The sequence below is a fragment of the Neoarius graeffei genome, chromosome 28 (assembly GCF_027579695.1).
Source record: "Neoarius graeffei isolate fNeoGra1 chromosome 28, fNeoGra1.pri, whole genome shotgun sequence".
Lineage (NCBI taxonomy): Eukaryota > Metazoa > Chordata > Actinopteri > Siluriformes > Ariidae > Neoarius > Neoarius graeffei.
This window is the reverse complement of record NC_083596.1, coordinates 5478410-5497934: the sequence shown is the minus strand read 5'-3', so window position 1 is coordinate 5497934 and position 19525 is coordinate 5478410. Positions and strand designations below refer to the sequence as shown.

Genomic DNA, 19525 nt, shown 5'->3' with positions numbered 1-19525 from the left:
ATGTTTTACAAGATAGATAATCATGAATGTTTGAGATTTGAGAAGTTTTGTGAAGCCTGATACAAACCATTTCAACAACACGACGCCATTAGAACAAAAGGCTTCCAACAAGGAACTTAAAGGTTCTTCAATGTCTCTGTCTGAGGCAACTTTTAAAGGTACTATGTGTAGGGCTTTATAACAGAGGGATTTCCTTTTAGCAAGCACAAGTTTTTACCATTTTGAACATCACAGACTTCTACATCACACTTTATGTATTCAGTCTCCCACTAGTAACCATAACAACTTCAAGAGTTGTCCATTTTTTCCCCCAATTTCCCCTCAGTTTATCCATCCATCCATCCATCCATCCATCATTTGTAGCCTCTTATCCTATACAGGGTCGCAGGCAAGCTGGCCTATCCCAGCTGACTATGGGCGAGAGGCAGGGTACACCCTGGACAAGTCACCAGGTCATTGCAAGGCTAACACATGGAGACAAACAACTGTTCACACTTGCAGTCAATTTAGAGCCACCAATTAGCCTAACCTGCATGTCTTTGGACTGTGGGGGAATCCGGAGCACCCGGAGGAAACCCACACAGACACAGAGAGAATATACAAACTCCACACAGAAAAGCCCTCGTCAGCTGCTGGGCTCAAACCCAGGACCTTCTTGCTGTGAGGTGACAGTGCTAACCACTACACCACCGTGCCGCCTGCAAAAGACCATTATGTGTCTAATTCCGTATACAGGATCTGATCTAGAAATAAAAAAGCCTTCCTTTTTACCCAAGATCAAATATGCTCTCTTTAACTCCCAACTACAGACTCTTGGCGAGTACATGGTCTCTGGCCTCCCTGGCAAGTACTATATTCACCATGCCAACTTCTATAGACACTGTCCCAAAACAATAGATTTAGATCCCTAATAAGCAAGCCAGGTGTGAGAGTGACAAGAAAAACTTCCTGAGACAAAATGAGAAAGTAAGTTTGAGAGGAACCAGAATGAAAAGGAAACCCATCCTCTTCTGGTTGACCCTGGATTATGGGATCATTATGTTCACGGTAATATAGACGAGACTGTCAATGACAGTGTAGCTCACTCTGGCCCTGTGAGAAATCAAATCTGGGTAGAAGTTATATGCACCCTAGGTGCCCCTACCTTCATGCCAGAAAGAATCAAAATTGGTGAAGAATTGAGGGAGAAGGAGCGATTTGTGTGGAAACTGCTCATTAGGACTTAATTACTGCATATCTTCATTATTAATTGCAATTATGCAAATTTGGGTAAAAGCTATATGCACCCCAGGCAGACCTACCTTCCTGCCAAAAAGAATAAAAATCAGTGAAGGATTGAGAGAGAAGAAGCGAATTTTGTGAAGTGTGGACGACACCGGACGGATGATGGACAACAGACAACACATGATGTCATAAGCTCATTGCCTGTCGACCAGATGAGCTAACAAGGGAAACAGTACTGAATGTAGTGAAAGAATACAGAAAGTATAACATAGGACAGTTCTTAGGAAGTGTCAGTCTCTAGCATATCCAAATGAGATCATGTACAGCATGATAGTGTTCACACCTCATCCGGAAGGTGAGTCATAGGCATACCAGTTGTGTGCAAGTCTCTACAGTATCCAGGTGAGATTAGATACAGTAGCAAGAAGGTTAAGAATAAGTACAAATGCAATGAAGATAAACTGAGATGAAGAAATAAGAGTAGCAGAAATAGGAGTAAAACAATTAAGATCAGTCAGGCCAGGGGAGTAGATGGTAGGAGTGCAAATAAGGATTCCGGAAGGAGTATCTATGACTGCATAACAAAAACAGGAAAGCCATAAGGTATAACATGTATATGATCACCCTGGGGCAACAGGGTACTGCCACTCAAATGCCTACACAATGGCGTCATCACTTGGAGAGGGCAGGGTCAATATCAAAACATCCCAGTTTACCATAACACTCTACATATGCCCTCCCCTGTTACTGTATGCAACAGTATACCTGTTCAAGCAGCACGGTGGTGTAGTGGTTAGCACTGTCGCCTCACAGCAAGAAGGTTCTGGGTTCGAGCCCAGTGGCCGACGAGGGCCTTTCTGTGTGGAGTTTGCATGTTCTCTCCATGTCTGCGTAGGTTTGCTCCAGTTTCCCCCACAGTCCAAAGACATGCATGTTAGGTCAATTGGTGGCTCTAAATTGACCGTAGGTGTGAATGGTTGTTTGTCTCCATGTGTCAGCCCTGCGATGATCTGGTGACTTGTCCAGGGTGTACCCTGCCTCTCACCCATAGTCAGCTGGGATAGGCTACAGCTTGCCCACGACCCTGCACAGGATAAGCGGTTATGGATGCCTGTTCAACTTGTCCACTGAGGATACTGACGTATAAATTAATTTTCTAAATCAGACTTTATTTACATTACAGGCATTTAGCAGATGTTCTTATCCAGAGCAACGTACAACATACCCAGAGTAGGGGGTTAGGTGCCTTGCTCAAGGACACTTCAACCATTCCTGCTGGTCCAAGGAATTGAACCAGCAAACTTTTGGTCCTAAAGCTGCTTTTCTAACCATTAGGCCATGGCTTCCCCCTAATTGTTTCTAACAACTGGCTATCAGTAGGTTTCATCTCATGATTCCCCAGACAATTTGGCACTGCTCCACCAAAACCTTACCAAATTAAAAAAAAAAAAATAATAAAATATATATATATATATAAAATTAGAAACTTATGTAATTCCTAATGGTTCTTAACAGGCTACCCTTGGTATAGTTCTGCTTTACTATGTTGTGATCCTTGTTTCTTGCTTGCTCTGTTTACCCTCTGTAGTCAGGATCTACAGTGACCATCACCTGTACAGATGGCAAGTGGAATAAGCAGGTGTCCTGTGAGCCTGTTGACTGTGGCCTCCCTGACAAGTACCATGTTCACCCTGCCAACTTCTACTTTCCTGAGGGTACCACCTATGGCAAGAAGTGCACCTTCCAGTGCAGGGAACCTGCTCAGCTTGTGGGTGAGAAATGTCTACCAGGGCTTCCTAATGGGAAGATGCTAACGACTGGAAACTTATAATCATGGTTCAAGTGAAGAATGTCAGAAGGTCTTTATTAGATATAATGGTAGTAATTTACTGGTAGGGGCTTGACTTGGCATTAATAATCATTAGGGATCATAGAAAAGGTTGATGTGGTCTGTCATGATATATCTTACTCATGTATTAGCTATAATTGCTACCCAAACTTGAACTGTGGCTATAGGAACTAATAACACGCTGACTTGCATGGAGGATGGCCTGTGGTCCTTCCCAGAGGCCTTGTGTGAGCTGCGATGTCCTGCTCCACCCATCATCCCCAATGCTGTATTGCAGACCAAACGTTGTAATGAGACCGGCCTCAAAGTGGGCTCACTTTGCAAGTACAAGTGCAAGCCTGGATACCATGCCACCAATAAGCCTAAGAGGTATCTAGCACTGTCAAGCTGTTCACTTTCAGTCTAGTGACTCTTTAATTAATCACTGTCTAGACGGGAAACACTCCATAGTTGATTGATGGCACAAGGCCTCATAAATTTGTTGCAGTATTGACAAGTGATTCCATGGCAAGGTCGTTTTGTATACTTTCTAAACTTTGTTTGTGTGCCTACATTTTTACCACCCCTCTCTTTGTTTTTCACTGAAGGCGGGCGTTTAAGATGCAGTGCACGGAAGACGGCCGATGGCTGGAGGGATCATGTGAGCCGGTGATGTGTCCTTCACCTCCTCCGGTCTTCCACGGGATGTACCACTGCACTGATGGCTTCCTATTTGACAGCATGTGCTGGCTGCAGTGCCAGTCTGTCAACAGCACGGTGAAGACCTCTGTTCCCTGCAAGCAGGTTTGTCAGTTCCTTTCTGCATTGCTCGCTGTGCAAGTTCCCACACTTGATGACAAGTCATCTTTTGTCGAGCTAATAATACTGATGTCAGAGCAAATTAGATCAGTTGTGGCCATTCTCTTCTTTAACTCATTCGAGGCAACGCAGTCAGTGAATACGCTGTTGGAGGAAAATAATCAGCCTCGGGGTGGTGTGATGCAGACATGCAGTTTTATTCAGTTTATACCACAGCAATTTGAATTTATATATATATTTTTTAACTAACGAGCAATGTATCATACTTTTATCCATTTATAGGTAGGCTGTGGAACATCCACAAAACAAGTTAAATCTTTTTATCACTTGTGTTAAAGCAGCTTTGAACGATATTCCCTCATCAGCCTTGCTTTTTTCTGTCTCTCAAAGTTAAAAACATTTTTTATAAAAAAGTTATTTTACTTAGAAACCACAAAGTGTAAACTTCTCAGTCCTGAAGAGTTTCCCATACTGGAAAACTTAGTTACAGCTTTACTTCTGACCGTTACCAAGCGCTGACACTGGAGACTCCTTCCAAAATTGCAAAATAAACTTCATCAACAATTACACATTAAAAAAAAAAGTTTATATGGATCATCAAGCATACACACCCCTGTATGTTAGTTATGGCTGGGTTCTTGCCCGAATTGATAATCGCATCATCAGTTTTTATCCACCCGCTGGATTATGTTGTGGTGATGTCCGTCCGTCTGTCCCAGGAAGGGTGCTTACCTTCTGAAATCAACTCCTCTCACAAATCTTGGAGGAATTTCACGAAACTTGGCAGGATTCTTTGTGATATGTTGGTAATATGCATATTTTAATTCCGTTCGATTTGGTCACATTTTACCAGAGTTACCAGCCCTTGATTAACAAAATAATAATTTGATATAATTTCCGTCCGTCCCAGGAAGGGTACTGACCTTCTGAAATCAACTCCTCTCACAATTTTTGGAGGAATTTCACAAAACTTGACAAGCGGCATTGTTGTATATCGGTAATACACATATTGCAAGTTCGTTCAATTCATTCGCATTTTACCAGAGTTATGGCCTAGTTGCCAGCAGGGGATATTGTGCTTTCAGAGCACTCTTGTTTCTTTAACTAATCAGACCACCAGTAAGGTACACCACCACACTTACTGGAGCAGTTGGGAGTTAGGTGCCTTGCTCAAGGGCACTTGAGCCAGTCCTGCTGGTTCAGGGAATTGAACCAGCAACCTTTTGGTCCCAAAGCTGTTTCTCTAACCATTTAGCCATGGCTTCCCCGAAATACATATTTGGCTTCCCTTGTATGTACAGTATATTACTTTAGAAACACATAACACATTAGATCAAGCTCATTAATAATCAACACCTTCTGACCAATCAGGATCCAGCATTCTAAAGTGCTATGGGATAAACAAGTGTAGCGGAGTTATCTTTATTTACCTAGCTTCCTGTGTGTGTCTGTCCCTGCATTTATCAATCTGGTTTAATTTAAATGAATGAGTGAAGAGTTCTGGGTTCAGAACCTAGAAGAGGAAAATGATTGAGTAATTGTCCTTGTCTTTCACACACACACACACACACACACACACACACACACACACACACACACACACACACAAGGCGAACACTGGCTGTTGGATGGCTGACCTTGCCAGCAACATCTCTGCAACACTCCTTTGATGTCCGATGACCTCATGGTGGAATTTGCAGCATGGCACAAACAAAATCAAGCGTTCCGCCAGATGTAATCCTGAATGTTTTCATGTACAGGTCACACACACCGAAGCTGACGCACAAAAACATTCCGCCAGTATGATTCAATTAAACCTGCTTTTCTTTTAAATTGCACGGCATTAAAATGTCTGAGAATTTTGACTAATTTGTCCTTGAGATAGGTGATATGATCCGTCTGCTCTCTCATGACACTACACCCACGTAGATATGTCTCCACAGCAGGGTCCAAACTCCAACATGATCCGCTGCAGGAAGGATGGAAACTGGACTGGATCTTTCCAGATCTGTCCAAACATAAAGGGTCAGTGTGCTTTACTGCAGAATCTGCATCCAGGCATCCGGCTCAGCTGCAAGAAAGGACACGCCATAGGTGGGCATGTTCGTCTGGGTCACGCTGAATGAATTGGATGCTGTTTATCCAAACAAAAGCAGCACTGACTGTTCTGTTAGTGACAGATTTATTGAGTAGTGTGTTTTCACAAGACGTAAAGTCAGAAACCTGGATTTATTTGCATAATGAGTGAGACAGAGATGTGGGAAATATGTCCTCCTTTTATTTTACAGTAGGCAAAACATGACTGAAATTAACAGAGATAACAGATGATTCATGAATGTGAGAATATTGACGGTACCAAGTGTCAAATTAACTAGAACAAGTTTCAACATCCATGCAGACCTCGCAATCAGTATTTCACAATTTAGTTACAGGAATTAAAATACACTGATGGGTAGGGCTTTCATTAAGAACAATTAGGGTCATAATAAAAAAATAAAATAAATAAAGATTATATGAGAACTAAATGAAACATTTTTCCATATATTTAAAAAAAGAAAAAAACATTCTTCCTCTTGAATCCTGGGTTAAAATACTGTGGTGGATCTTTAGCCAGGTTTCCTTTAAGTCAAGTCAAGTCAAGTCAAGCTTATTTGTACAGCGCTTTTAACAATAAACATTGTCGCAAAGCAGCTTTACAGAATTTGAACGACTTAAAACATGAGCTAATTTATCCCTAATCTATCCCCAATGATGAAGCCTGTGGCGACGGTGGCAAGGAAAAACTCCCTCAGACGACATGAGGAAGAAACCTCGAGAGGAACCAGACTCAAAAGGGAACCCATCCTCATTTGGGCAACAACAGACAGCCTGACTATAATATTAACAGTTTTAACATGAAGTCAGTTTCGTTGATGTTATAAACTCTTCATTGATGGAAACTTGAGTGCAAAACTGTTCATGATAACTGCAGTCCTAAAGTTAGCAAGACAACTGTAGTCCTCAGCCATAAAAGCATTACTGTAAGAGTCCAGAGCGTTCTCCAGGTATAATCCTCAACTGTCCTCATGGGGCCGTCCTCCACAGGAGCGGTGCGATAAAACTCCGACCAGACACAGGGCACCAGGATGGCTCAAGCAGGTCCGAGGGGCAGAAGAGGCCAGCATCTCAATCCCAGGACCAACATGGGCAATTTGAAGTTGCGAGCTAAAAGAATGAGTAATGGAAAGATGGGAATTTCGAAAAGACTCTTGTATATATTTGTATATATATATATATATATATATATATATTCTACAGGGTCGCAGGCAAGCTGGAGCCTATCCCAGCTGACTACGGGCGAAAGGCGGGGTACACCCTGGACAAGTCGCCAGGTCATCACAGGGCTGACACACAGAGACACACAACCATTCACACTCACATTCACACCTACGCTCAATTTAGAGTCACCAGTTAACCTAACCTGCATGTCTTTGGACTGTGGGGGAAACCGGAGCACCCGGAGGAAACCCACGCGGACACGGGGAGAACATGCAAACTCCTCACAGAAAGGCCCTCGCCGGCCCCGGGGCTCGAACCCGGACCTTCTAGCTGTGAGGCGACAGCGCTAACCACTACACCACCGTGCCGCCCTGACAAAATGATATTTCGCAAAATTTTTGAAATGCAAACGCATTTTCCACATTCGATTTAAGACTACCACAGCTATCGTGGTGGAAGCAGTCAAAATCCCATGCCAGATATCAGCTCTCAGAGATCTGACTGACTATCGCAAACCCAGTTTTAATCGCATAACATCACTCAATAGAAACACAGAACGTTTACAGTTGCGTTTTACCGACTTGGGCAAAATTGAAGCGATTTTTTTTTTCCCCTCTGTAACACTGCAATGGAAACCTGACTTCTGATTCTTTAGAACTGTTCTGAAAGACTGGCATCAATATTGAAATTTGATTTTATTAATTTTCCTAAATACCAGGATAATTTTTTTTTCTCAAAACCTGGTTGCATCTGCCAGGAAGTTACAACGAGTCCATAGATTGATAGATGAGTAATTAATTTCATTAAGCACAATTAAGTCCTTGTGGGATAATAAAAGGCTATATTATCTTATCTTAAAATGGAAACAAAAAACAGTGGTAGGCTTTATGTGTCATAGTTTTTAAATCCATAAAAAAACAAATATATATTTCTGAAGAAAAGCTTCATGCTTGAACAAGTGAAAGCTCCCGAGCCATCTGTTTTGATGGACTCGTATCAATATTGAATAATGATTACGTTAATTTGATAAATTATGCAGATATTTCAATTTAAAACCTGGTTGCCTCTGCCAGGAGGTTAAGACTTGACCTTTCATAGACCTTTCATAGATCATAGAGCACTCTAAGGTCGTTCTGTTAGATGTTACAGGAAGCTGAACTGATATTACAGCTCTCAAATAGAAGCAATTACATTTACAGTGCAGTGTAAAATAAATTATTTCAGCTCACTCACTCATTGCTTTTTATTATTGTTCATAAAAAGGTGCCAATATTTTTGGAATTGACCCTATTTACAGGAAATACGACCATTTTTTACTGCTTGCACTTCATTTTGTATTCTCTCTCTCTCTCTCTCTCTCTCTCTCTCTCACACACACACACACACACACACACACACACACACACACACACAGGAGCGGAGTGTGAGCTTTCATGCAGGGACATGAACAGTGATGTGGTTATCCTGCCTGACAATGTGACAGCTAGCAGTGTTCTGGAGCACCACTGGATGAACCCACCCAAAGTCACGGTATGTTTTCTCCTGTCGCCCAGGACGCACGCACACACACACACACACACACACACACACACACAAACACAGGGTGCTATAGACGCACTTCAAAAAGAATGTTTCCTCTGAGGTGGCTGTCGGAGAATGTTGCACTCTCTCTCCATATCTCGAGCGAGCTTTCATGGGATGCGCGTTAAAGTGTGTTTGACTGGCCGGGGAGTCATATTTTCTCTTAGGTGTCTGACTCGTGGATCTCAAAAGGGGTCACTTAGTGCATTGGGGCAGGGTGTGTGTACATATATAAGGGATACAGTATACCAAATAATGTATATACCTTTAAAGATTCCTGTTTGGGGGTGGGATTTTTTAGCCAAATAGAAAGAAAGAAAGAAAGAAAGAAAGAAAGAAAGAAAGAAAGAAAGAAAGAAAGAAAGAAAGAAGGTCCTGTATTCATAATGCATTATACAGTACATGCATTTATTTTATGCAGTGTATCATACATGATGCCTTATAATGCCTGGAATAAATAAGCCTGTATTTCAGGACTTTCGCTTGGCTCTTATCCTTTATAATTAATTGTTATGTTTACAAAGTAGCACGTCGTATACTGTTTGTGACTCACTTATAACCCCTTTTATTCCATCCACATTCACTGGTTATGAGCAATCACGCTCTCTGATTAGCTACTCTACTACTAGGATATCAGCTCATATACACTACCGTTCAAAAGTTTGGGGTCACTTTGAAATGTCCTTATTTTTGAAAGAAAAGCACTGTTCTTTTCAATGAAGATCACTTTAAACTAATCAGAAATCCACTCTATACATTGCTAATGTGCTAAATGACTATTCTAGCTGCAAATGTGTGGTTTTTGGTGCAATATCTCCATAGGTGTATAGAGGCCCATTTCCAGCAACTCTCACTCCAGTGTTCTAATGGTACAATGTGTTTGCTCATTGCCTCAGAAGGCTAATGGATGATTAGAAAACCCTTGTACAATCATGTTAGCACAGCTGAAAACAGTTGAGCTCTTTAGAGAAGCTATAAAACTGACCTTCCTTTGAGCAGATTGAGTTTCTGGAGCATCACATTTGTGGGGTCGATTAAATGCTCAAAATGGCCAGAAAAATGTCTCGACTATATTTTCTATTCATTTTACAACTTATGGTGGTAAATTAAAGTGTGACTTTTATTATGGAAAACACAAAATTGTCTGGGTGACCCCAAACTTTTGAACGGTAGTGTACCATGAGTAGAGAAAAACAAAATGGCGGCACGTGTTGCTGAACCAACCGAGGACAAAATAAAAACTCTACTCGAAAACAAAACCTGAAAAAAATACAAAATATATATATATATATAGAATAAAAGTATTTGATGTTAGAACGTATCAGTCAAAGTAAAAGTCAATACTTTGTAGAGCCACCTTTTGCAGCAATTACAGCTGCAAGTCTCTTGGGGTATGCCCCTATTAGCTTAGCACATCTAGCCACTGGGATTTTTGCCCATTCCTCAAGGCAAAACTGCTCCAACTCCTTCGTGTTAGATGGGTTGCATTGGTGTACAGCAATCTTCAAGTTATGCCACAGATTCTCAATTGGAATGTGGTCTGGGCTTTGACTAGGACATTCCAAGACATTTAAATGTTTCCCTTTAAACCACTCCAGTGTAGCTTTAGCAGTATGTTTAGGGTCATTGTCCTGCTAGACCATGAACCTTCATCCCAGTCTCAAACCTCTGGCCGACTCAAACAGGTTTTCCTCCAGAATTGCCCTGTATTTAGTGCCATCCATCTTTCCTTCAGTCCTGACCAGCTTTCCTGTCCCTGCAGATGAAAGACATCCCCACAGCATGATGCTGCCACCACCATGCTTCATTCTAGGGATGGTGTTCTCAGGGTGTTGGGTTTGCGCCACACATGGCGTTTCCCATGATGGCCACAAAGTTCAATTTTTGTCTCATTTGACCAGAGAATCTTCTTCCATGTGTTTGGGGAGTCTGCCACATGCCATTGGGCAAACTCCAAACATGGTTTTTTAAGCAATGACTTTTTTTCTGGCCGCTCTTCCATAAAGCCCCACTCTGTGGAGTGTACGGCTTAAAGTGGTCCTATGGACAGATGCTCCCATCTCCGCTGTGGATCTTTGCAGCTCCCTCAGCGTTATTGTTGGTGTTTTTGTTGCATCTCTGATTAATGCCCTCCTTGACCGGTCTGTGAGTTTTGGTGGGCGGGGCCTTCTCTTGTCAGGTTTGTAGTGGTGCCATATTCTTTCCATTTTGCTATAATGGATTTAATGGTGCCCCCTGGGATATTCAAAGTTTCGGATATTTTTTATGACCCAACCCTGATCTATACTTCTCCACAACTTTGTCTCTGACTTGTTTGGAGGTTCCTTGGTTTTCATGTTGCTTGCTTAGTAGTGTAGCAGAGTCAGGGTCCTTCCAGAACAGGTTGATTTTACAGTATACAGACTTCATGTGACAGATCATGTGACACATTGATTGCACACAGGTGGATCTTAATCAACTAATTATGTGACTTATGACGTGAATTGGTTGGACCAGATCTTATTTCGGGGTTTCATACGAAAGGGAGTGAATACTTATGCACACTCCAGATTTCTGTTTTTTCATCTTAATTATTGTTTGTGTCACAATAAAACAACAATTTGCACCTTTAAAGTGGTCGGCATGTTGTGTAAATCAAATGGTGCTAACCGCCCAAAAATCCATTTTAATTCCAGCTTGTAATGCAACAAAACAGGACAAACACCAAGAGGGATGAATACTTTTGCAAGGCACTGTATACCTTATAAAGTGTCACGCATGTTACCATGGTGACTTTTGAGCATTTGTAAAGGTGTTATATGGTATTATATTGTGTATGCATGTTATAATGCATGTTATGATAAATACAAAATGTATAGGACGTGTTACCAATATGTAGTATGTATGTTAATGAGAAATAAAGTAGAAATGACCCAAGGTTACCAGAGCCTAACTTTCTGATCTTAGTGTGTGTGTGTAAATATGCATATTTAAAGCATTTTAACTGGAAGTCATATTCGTCTAACCTGGCCCTCGTTCAGTTATTGCTCATTAGAAACCCAGTCAGGCATGCAGGAGCATTCCTAATTACCTCACATTAGAAAATTGGTACGATTACAGTAATCTCTGAACTCGTTTCAACAGCAACGGGGCGGAGACCAGGTCGTAAAACTTGAAAGACGTTGGTAAGCACTATAATTTTAAGCATGACCCTATTCCGAACGCTAATAGAACAGCTTTATATGCATTTACCTGTCTGGAGTATTTTATTGATTAAGCGCTGATGGTTGGAACAGGCTGCAGGCAAACTGAAATGAGCTCCAGTGTTGGTTAACACCTGTCTGTATAAAGACCGAGGGCCCTCAGATGTCTTCCAACTGAAATGGCGATAGGAGGCGAGGCATTGTAGCATGACACAGCGCTGGACAGGCTGCAAAACCCACCATCGTGCGAATGAGATTTAATCAGCAGAATTCATTAGAGCTGTTCTCCAGATTTGTGTGCAAGTCAGAGATCGAATATCCAGTCCATTTAGGTCCAGGGAGAGGAGTTATTTCTTTCATTTTCCATTTATAATTATTAATGTCATTGTTGTTATTGTTCTCACCGTTACTTATATTTCTTAGTGATGGGAATGTTGAGTCAGCTGCTGGAGAACTGAAATGACACGTTGATGATTGATTGGTTGAAATTGATCCGGTGTGTACCAAGGAGGGTGGTGGAGCTGGGATGCTAGGGGAAGAGGAGCCCGAAATCGATGCCGCTGAAGCGGGCCGGGGCGTTGAGCCGAGGTGGGATCGATCGCCGCTTCGTTTGTCTGCAGCTCGCCACTCTCGCCGCACCGGTGTCGATCGATAGCGTCTGAATTCCACAACACCTGTTCCTCGTAACTCTGTGCAAGGACACACTCGGTGGAACTGACTTCCATTAGCAAGGGATGCTAACTATCCAATCTGTTGCTAGCATACGTTTTAGGTAGTTAGCTATCGATGTTAAGTATGTAATTTGGTCTTCAAACTTTAGCTAGCTGCACTAAGATTTAACTACAAATATACCGTACCCTCACCCTCATATCCTTACATACCATCGCAGTAAGGATAGTTATAAAGTTCTTATAGATTTCTGGAAGCTTCTGTAGTGAAATCATGATGAATCACATCTCCAGCCGTCCTATAGGGAATCATAAAATAAAATCCAGCCCTGATTCAGGTTTTCTGTAAATTGCGAGCTTGGTGCTGTTAATCAGTAATCAAGACAAATTACTCTGGAAGTGAATATTTTATTCTTTTTCTCATTTATTATCCTTCCTGATATCAGCAAAAATCATGGCACACTTTGTTGAAATGGAGGTACTAGCAAGCCTTGGCATAGAGAGAGAGAGAGAGAGGTGATTGTTCATGCTGGCTCTGCTGAAAGGAAGGGCTAATATTAACATCCAATTAATGGCCCCAACTTTTTATTAAAAGGGGAAAGAGCTAAATTTGATAGCAGGGATGGAGAGAATGATGATACAGACAGAGTGAGAGCTTAAACAGAAGGCCGAGTCCTCCAGCTGATTGGATTTATGGCCGTGGAGATGTGTAAAGAGATGATATCATGCATGTCCAAGGATGCAGAGAGCGCTGATAACTTAATGTTTGTGCACTGGATCAGGAATACAAATCCATTCAGATAATAAAATACGCAGAGAACACGGATCAGATAATAAACACACACACACACACACACACTGCAAGAGAGCAAGGTGGAGGTTGGGTGAAGTTTACTGTCCGTTCTGTTTTTCTATCTTTTAGCTATATAGGTAGCGTTAGCTGGTTAATTCATTATCTGCAAAGAGATTCAGGAAAACCTTTCCTCTACAAGTGCTTGGGTTGTTTTTCCTTTGCGTGCTAATTTTCTTGCTAACTGATTTCTCAGCACCGTGTTTGAACGTGACCCAGAATGGATCTGCACCTGTTTCTTCAGGTAGTGAGCTAGCCGGCTAACTTTAGCGAGCTAAAAAGCCATATATTACACGCTAGCTATAAGTATCTGATTTGCATTCTCAGACTTATTAGCCAGGCAGCTCCATAATTTTAGCGTGATGATATGATATATGGTACCGTGCGAAAGTCTTAGCCCCCTATTTTTTTTCATACAAACTTTTTGTTATAGATTTCTATTGTATGACTTCTACATTGGCGGCACAGTGGTGTAGTGGTTAGCGCTGTCGCCTCACAGCAAGAAGGTCCTGGGTTCGAGCCCCGGGGCCGGCGAGGGCCTTTCTGTGTGGAGTTTGCATGTTCTCCCCGTGTCCGTGTGGGTTTCCTCCGGGTGCTCCGGTTTCCCCCACAGTCCAAAGACATGCAGGTTAGGTTAACTGGTGACTCTAAATTGAGCGTAGGTGTGAATGTGAGTGTGAATGGTTGTCTGTGTCTATGTGTCAGCCCTGTGATGACCTGGCGACTTGTCCAGGGTGTACCCCGCCTTTCACCCGTAGTCAGCTGGGATAGGCTCCAGCTTGCCTGCGACCCTGTAGAAGGATAAAGCGGCTAGAGATAATGAGACGAGATGAGACTTCTACATTATCGAGTCAAAACATGACAAAAACATTTTAGCGCTCCAAACGTTCTTTTTTTTTCTAGCACAAAATTAAATGTTAGAGAGAAAAGCAAAAGTTTGTATCTGAGCAGCATACTCCATAAGAGCACACTTTTCAGATTAAAAAAGAAAACATAATGAAGGCTGCTGGGTTTTGCTGCAAAATGAAGACACAAGTGTGACAAAGTGTCCAGAAGAACTGGGGCTGGTTCTGTAAGATGTTCAGTAAAACCTACAGCTCATTTCCTTATAAAACTGCACTCACTGGGCCTGAGACTACTATTGATTTATTTTTTTAAAGCAAAGAGTCGTCTCACACCAAATATTGACTTTGTTTTGTTTATTATGGTTAGCAGTATTTTTTTTAATGTTGAAACATTTCATTTCATTTCATTATTTTTGAAGCCATTTTTGGTCGACAGCATTTCTTTACATGCACGTAAGACTTTTGCACAGTTCTGTATATATAGATATACATACATAATGTTGATTTTGTCTCATATTTTATCGCAATAGTTTTGTCAAAAAAAGAAAAGTTCACAATTTTGCGACTCAGTGATGCTACCACCACCATGCTTCACCATGTGGACGGTGTTCTCACGGTGATTTCCAGGAAACACATGTGCCTAAGACTTTTGCACTGTCCTGTATATGTTATTTAAAAGTCTTACACTTATTTTTGTAAAGAAAAAAAAACATTTCTTCTGGAATATCTGGTTCTGAATATACAAAAAAAAAAGATTTTGAGGAAAACAATTAAGTACAATGTGTGCGATTGTGTTTTCACTCGGGTTCGTGCTGTATTTGAGCGTTATAAAGGATGTAGATCATAATAACACAAATGTAGATCAAGAACCAAACTGTAAAATGGGCAGAGCTTAAAGGAACAGTCCACCGTACTTCCATAATGAAATATGCTCTTATCTGAATTGAGACGAGCTGCTCCGTACCTGTCCGAGCTTTGCGCGACCTCCCAGTCAGTCAGACGCGCTGTCAGTCCTCTTAGCAATGTAGCTAGGCTCAGCATGGCCAATGGTATTTTTTGGGGCTGTAGTTAGATGCGACCAAACTCTTCCGCGTTTTTCCTGTTTACATAGGTTTATATGACCAGTGACATGAAACAAGTTCAGTTACACAAATTGAAACGTAGCGATTTTCTATGCTATGGAAAGTGCGCACTATAATGACAGGCGTACTAACACCTTCTACGCGCTTCGGCAGCGCACTGATATCTGAGCTCCGTATCAATGCGCTGCCGAAGCGCGCAGAAGGTGTTAGTACGCCTGTCATTATAGTGCGGACTTTCCATAGCATAGAAAATCGCTACGTTTCAATTTGTGTAACTGAACTTGTTTCATGTCACTGGTCATATAAACCTATGTAAACAGGAAAAACGCGGAAGAGTTTGGTCGCATCTAACTACAGCCCCAAAAAATACCATTGGCCATGCTGAGCCTAGCTACATTGCTAACAGGAGTGACAGCGCGTCTGACTGCGTCTGACTGACTGGGAGGTCGCGCAAAGCTCGGAGAGGTACGGAGCAGCTCGTCTCAATTCAGATAAGAGCATATTTCATTATGGAAGTACGGTGGACTGTTCCTTTAAGTCTGTCAAGTTTAAGATAATCCAGTCGTTGTGAGTGGGTGGTGAAGAGTGAAGTTACCATTTTTGATCACTTTATTACCCCAGTTTAAAAGTAGACATATTACAGTATATCGATGCAGTTTATCTGGAAAAATGATTGACGACACCAAAAGTCGTGTCACTTTTTCATCTGACAAAGTGTTCTTTATTGCATCTGTGTGTTATTGATTTCCCATCACTCCAAGCAGTCTTCAAGTACTGAAATGTTTTCTGTACTTATCCGTCCTCTGATCATTTGTTCCCCACCTTTTTCTTTCGCATTGATTTGCTGACTGCTAGGAAATGTAAAATACCTTAGTTTGCACGGGCGGGTAAGCGAGAGAGAAAAGTGAGGAGGCTTTGTACTGTATTTGTGTGTGTGTGTTTGAGGTATAACTGACATAAAGCTAGCCGATAACAGAAGAACTACCTGACCTCTGGGTATAGCTCTCATCCTAATCATCCTCACACTCGCACCAAATCCTTTAATTATTATTTTTCCTCTTGCCATTGCCCTTTTTTTTCTTTCTTTTTTTTAAATTGGTGATTTTATTTCTTGACTGTTTTGTACTGGAGAAATGAAATGACACGCTGCTGATTGATTGCTGAAATTGATCCAGTGTGTGTACGGGGCTGGTGGAGCTGGATTGCTGGGGAAAGAGGAGCCTGAATCGATGGTGCTTAAGTGGTCTGGGGGTGGCACACACACACCCTTACAAACACACACCCCATTATCCATTCCAGATCAAAATAACCAGCATTCCCATTCCATGTTGTTTAAAATGTACAATTAAACTCATTGTTCATTGAGTGAAACCACTTCGACACAAACTGGTGCCATTAAAATAATAATTTAAAAAAATCCCTTGACATATCTGGCTTCTGAACAAAGGGTACACTTTTTTTTGTTGTTGTTGGTTTTGACTTGTAACAGCTTGTAATTAGTGCTCTGCTTTCGGAAACCATTTGAAGTTTCCCACCAGTGTTGTACCACGATGAACTTGTTGATACATCTCCCGCTATTGAACATATCACTGTGACAGCCGCCTTAATGGTCTTTGATGGCTCCAGGGTGAGAGCACAGGAAGCCAGAATTTATATGCTGTGTTGAATGAAATGATCCGTGGTACGAAGAACATCAACGTTCCCAAGGTGTTGGATGATTTCCAAGTTTCTAAAGCTTTCTCAAAATGGGAAGAAGTTAAAGGTGTTTTTTTTTTTTTCTGTATGACCTCACTTTTTGCTCACGTTGTTCTTATAGAAACTAGTCTACACACATCAATTCTTTGTCTTTTCTTCTCCCAACAGCATATAACATGCACCATGGGCCTGAAATGGTACCCCCATCCTGAGATCCTCCACTGCATTAAAGGTTGTGAGGTAAGGTCTTCAGTACTCGTGTTTTTCCCTTCATACCGCTTTGCTCCAGTCTCCAGCACTGGCTCCGTTCTTGCCGAGACTTCTAATTGCAGAGGCTGTAATGGAGCTCTAATGAGGCTGTAAAGGAGCTCTGCACTAAAGTCTGTACTTGTGCAGAGCTGGTTTTCTTTTTTTACAGCATATGGTAATATTCAATACAACACAGTTTATCCCACTTGTACTCGATTAGTTCAGACATGCACAGTGTGAGAAACTTGATTCTTTCTCAAGCTATAATGATATGTTGCTACGGAGGAAGGCAAGTTATTATATGTCAGGTTAATTGGAGTTCTGTTGTCTTCCAGATCCATTTTGGTGACATGTCTTGATTTATTCGGATGATTTCAAGATAGGTGCCGAGATTTATTGATTTTTTTTTTTTTTTGGGGGGGGAGTAGATTTCCTTTCATTTTTCTCCCCAAGTAGGTCATCTGCCAGTTCCCAGCTCTCCCTTTTCCATATAAGAGCTACCTACTGAATGCTAACGTCTAGACCGTATCAGCGGATCATCAGATTAATGTTTTTAAAACGATTAGTGTGCACACAGCAACACCAATACACGATTCGCGTGCACACAGCAACACCAATACACGGATACGCTCGGCTCCGCAGGCATCCTGCGCTCCAAATCACTCCGCCCTGAACAGCGAGTGCCCTCTGGAGGGTGCGCACTCCGGCCCTGCGCAGCTCACAGAGCGCGCGAGTGAAGCGCACGAGCAGTGATTCGGGACTGAGCCGCTGTGTGTGTGATCCCAGCGCATATCACTTACCACTCGCAAGTGGAAGGATGGCAAGCCTAAAGACAATCATAACTACACAATGGGCAGTATTTGCATCAGTATTTGCAGTATTTTCATACTTTTATACTCTTTAATGAAAGGTGATGCAAGGCGGAAGTCCGCGCCGTTTTTCAGCAGTCGCGTCACCTGACCAACGCCAGCGAATCAGGAAGGTGGATGTCACAGTGACGTTGTCCAATGACGACGCCAGCTAGAGCTCAGCACAGCGTATCCGCGTATTCTCAATGTTTACACAGCACCAGACCAGACACGATCTGAATTGAATACGTGGACCCTGGCGGATTCCTGTTTCCCGGCGTTTCCAGGCGTTTTAATGTAAATGGACAGTGCATCCGCGAAGAAAACGAGACGGATACGGTCTAATGTAAACTTGGCCTAAGACAAACGAAATCAGCCAAGGACACGTTTTCAAACTGTTGCTCATGCCTCAGAGGAAAGTGCCGTCTTCCTTCTTTTGCATACATGAGCTCACAAATAGTCTTGGTTGGGTCAATTGCATAGTGTTACTGTGATTGACAGTAGAGAAAGAGTATGCCCCGCCCATCTTGAGAGCATGGCTGTCTTTTTTCTCCCTTGGCACCCAGCCACGATTTTCATTTTTTTGCAGGGTGGTTGAGAAAAACTCATGAATATTAATGAAGAATGTACTACCTGATTGGCCGATGAATTCCTTTTGTTTTACTTTGTTGTTTTGATGGAAAATTATTACAGCTTTGATTGACCCTAACCTGAACCCAAACCCCAGCCCTTACCTTACTGCTGTACATGTTCTCCGAGATGAGGTTCACAAGTTAAACAACATGGTGAAACATTAAGGCATTCACCAGCCAATCAAGTAACCCTTTCCTTATAAATATTGATGAGTTTTCTCAGAATAGTTCAGTGCTTCTGAACTATTCTTCCTTTTCGCTACTTGTGAGCAGCGTGTTATCCTCAGCCTCGTGCCTCTTTAAATATCATTACCAGTGTCTTCAACTCTTTATTGTATCTAATTTCAAAGTCATGGTGTTATTGGAAAATAATCCACGACAGAGTCTTGCAATGGGGCCTTATGTGAAGCTTATATTATATTATTAACACCCCATAGTTGAATATTTTTCTATAACAGTGTTTTATTCCTTGTATACCACAGCAATTTGCCAAACGCTCCCATTTCTGGTATGTTAGAACATACTGTATATGTTTTAGATACATTTAATATCTCATCTCATTATCTGTAGCCGCTTTATCCTGTTCTACAGGGTCGCAGGCAAGCTGGAGCCTATCCCAGCTGACTACGGGCGAAAGGCGGGGTACACCCTGGACAAGTCGCCAGGTCATCACAGGGCTGACACATAGACACAGACAACCATTCACACTCACATTCACACCTACGCTCAATTTAGAGTCACCAGTTAACCTAACCTGCATGTCT

At 41.9% G+C, this 19525-nt stretch overlaps 1 protein-coding gene across 5 annotated transcripts in view; it reads left to right on the top strand.

Annotated features, from left to right (window-relative positions):
- Window positions 1-19525, top strand: part of pappaa (pregnancy-associated plasma protein A, pappalysin 1a) — a 151892-nt gene that overhangs the window by 111020 nt on the left and 21347 nt on the right. For 2 of the 5 annotated variants that reach the window (XM_060912840.1, XM_060912843.1), the window contains exons 16-21: window positions 2813-2996; window positions 3241-3442; window positions 3661-3856; window positions 5815-5965; window positions 8544-8659; window positions 17201-17272. In XM_060912840.1, coding sequence (XP_060768823.1) covers window positions 2813-2996; window positions 3241-3442; window positions 3661-3856; window positions 5815-5965; window positions 8544-8659; window positions 17201-17272 — 921 coding nt within the window. Of the gene's footprint in view, window positions 1-2812; window positions 2997-3240; window positions 3443-3660; window positions 3857-5800; window positions 5966-8543; window positions 8660-17200; window positions 17273-19525 lie in introns of those variants that run through there. The other 3 variants (XM_060912841.1, XM_060912842.1, XR_009651874.1) reach the window with 3 other exon arrangements.